The sequence below is a fragment of the Canis lupus genome, chromosome 20 (assembly GCF_003254725.2).
Source record: "Canis lupus dingo isolate Sandy chromosome 20, ASM325472v2, whole genome shotgun sequence".
Classification (NCBI taxonomy): domain Eukaryota; kingdom Metazoa; phylum Chordata; class Mammalia; order Carnivora; family Canidae; genus Canis; species Canis lupus.
Window position 1 is genome coordinate 48,058,844 of NC_064262.1, and position 2,785 is coordinate 48,061,628.

The following is a 2,785-nucleotide window of genomic DNA, read 5'->3' on the forward strand; positions in this document are numbered from 1 at the left end:
CACATGAGAAAATGCTCTGCATCACTTGCCATCAGGGAAATACAAATCAAAACCACAATGAGATACCACCTCACACCAGTGAGAATGGGGAAAATTAACAAGGCAGGAAACCACAAATGTTGGAGAGGATGCGGAGAAAAGGGAACCCTCTTACACTGTTGGTGGGAATGTGAAATGGTGCAGCCACTCTGGAAATAAATCTTTTTAAAACAATTTTGAAAAAAATAAAATAAAAAATAAATAAATAAAACAATTTTGAGGAAATAGACCATAAAACAGACTCTTAACAATGGGAAACAAACAAGGTTGTTGGAGAATAGGTGGATAGGATAGGATAGGATAGGATAGGATAGGATAGGATAGGACAGGATAGATGAGATGGGCATTAAAAAGGGCTTCTGTTGTGATGAGCACTAGGAGTTGTACATAAGTGATGAATCACTAAATTCTATCCTGAATCTAATACTTCACTATCTGTTAACTAACTAGAATTTAAATAAAAACTTGCAAATGAAATAAAAAGAAATAGTTGATCATTGTGTGTGAAAAAAAAGAGACCGAATGCTATAGAAAGTTATTTTACAGACTGTCTTTCTATAATACAAATATCATGATCTAGGTCTTCTAGGGTTTTGAGCCCTGTTACTTACATCTTTATCTTGAAACAAAAGATTCTTCTATGCAAAGAATGTCTCTCAGCTAAAGAGTTTTCTTAAGGCCTGCTTTAAGTCTCTGTTCCTCAGACCATAGATAAAGGGGTTCAGCATGGGAGTGACCACTGTGTACATCACCGAGGCTATGGCACTTGCTCTGGAGTTTCGCAAAGCAGTAGAACTAAGATACACTCCAAATCCTGTACCATAGAATAAGGAAACGACTGAAAGGTGAGACCCACATGTGGAAAATGCTTTATACTGGCCCCCAGAAGATGAAATTTTCAAAATGGAAGCTACAATTCTAGAATAAGAGAAAAGGATACCAATGAGTGGAAGAACCCCCAGAAGTCCACTTGCAAGATAAATTGCCAGGTTATTGAGGAAGGTATCAGAGCAAGCAAGTTGGATCATCTGTTTAAGTTCACAGAAAAAGTGAGGGATTTCTAACTGTGTACAGAAAGACAATTGGAAAACCATTAAGTCATGTAATAGAGAGTCCATAACACTCAATAACCAGCATGCCAGAAGCAGGATGCCACAGAACTTGGGATTCATGATGACCATGTAGTACAGGGGGTGACAGATGGCCACAAACCGGTCATAGGCCATCACTGTCAAGAGAAAGTTGTCTAATCCTCCAAACAGCATGAAAAAATACATCTGGCTGAGGCAGCCTTCATAGGTGATCACTTTGCTCTGTGTCTGGATGTTCAGCAGCATCTTGGGGACGGTGGTAGAGGTGAAACAGATGTCTACAAAGGACAGGTTGGAGAGGAAGAAGTACATGGGTGTGTGGAGGTGGGAGTCCATGACAATGGCCAGGATGATGAGCAGGTTCCCACTGAAGGTGATCAGGTACATGGAAAAGAACAGCCAAAAGAGCAGTGGCTGTAGTTCTCCCACCTCTGAAAGTCCCAGGAGGATAAATTGTGAAACGCGGCTTTGATTTCTTTGTTCCATGTAACTGCTGAACATGGCAGGAACAGAGACAAAAGCTTTCTGAGGGCACAAGCAGTGATCACAGAATTAAAAGAAATGTTGCAATTTGTGTTTTCAACTTGCTTTATTCATTAATTCTTATACATTTCCTGCCAATCCAGAATATTTAGTTGAAAATTTCAGGGAATCCCAAATGCTCCATGTTTCCCATGATGCTAAAAATGATTAATAATCCTTGTCCTGAATCAAAACATTTACCCAAGGGCAATGTTTTTCTCTATACATTCCCTAAGAGTTGTTTTATTCATTCAACAAATACCTTGTGGTAAGTATTGTTGAAAACATTGTATTAAGTAGTGATGTGTGTTTGACCTTAACAAGATTGAGCCTAAATATGTGTGTGTCAGAGGGAGCAATAGAATATTAATGAATGAGTAAATGATGTTTCAAGTGGTGGTCACCACTAATAAGTAAAATAATGCATGACAAGGTAGACCTAAAGTGAAAAGAAATCTTTCCATTGTATCCTCTCAGATAAGATGCTTTTGAGCAAGAAAGCTGAGAGCACTGGATTCATGAACCATGTCGATAACTTTGAAAAGAACAATCAAGGCAGGGAAATAGCCTGTGCAAACCCCCTTACCCAAACCACTGGGCAACATCAAAGAGAAAGATGGAGCAGAGTGTGTAACGCAACAGGAACAGGTGTTGGATGTAGAAGAAAGAGGAGGTTAAAGCCTTCTGCTTCTTTGGAAACATCCTAAGGCAATGGACACTGTCATTTTTATATGTATATATTATATACGATGTCTACAACAGCATAAATTTTACATAATCAAACCACAAAAGACCCCAAATACCAAAGGAATGTTGAAAAGGAAAACAAAAGCTGGGGACATCACACTGTGGGTACAAACTCTATTACAAAGCTGTAATCATCAAGACAGTATGGTACTGGCACAGAAACGGACACATAGTTCAGTGGAACAGAACAGAGAATCTAGAAATGGACTCCAACTCCATGGTCAACTAATCTTCAACAAAGCAGGAAAGAATATCCAATGGAAAAAGGACAATCTCTTCAATAAATGGTGCTTGGAAAATTGGACAGCCATGAGCAGAAGAATGAAACTGGACCAATCTCTTACACCATACACAAAGATAAACTCAAAATGGATGAAAGACCTAAA

General features: G+C 38.8%; 1 protein-coding gene across 1 annotated transcript; it reads right to left on the reverse strand.

Annotated features, from left to right (window-relative positions):
* Positions 1 to 695: 695 nt before the first annotated feature.
* Positions 696 to 1,616, reverse strand: LOC112666936 (olfactory receptor 7C1-like). Its single transcript, XM_025458407.1, has one exon. It carries the CDS (start codon positions 1,614 to 1,616, stop codon positions 696 to 698), a length of 921 nt encoding a protein of 306 aa, XP_025314192.1.
* Positions 1,617 to 2,785: the final 1,169 nt, after the last annotated feature.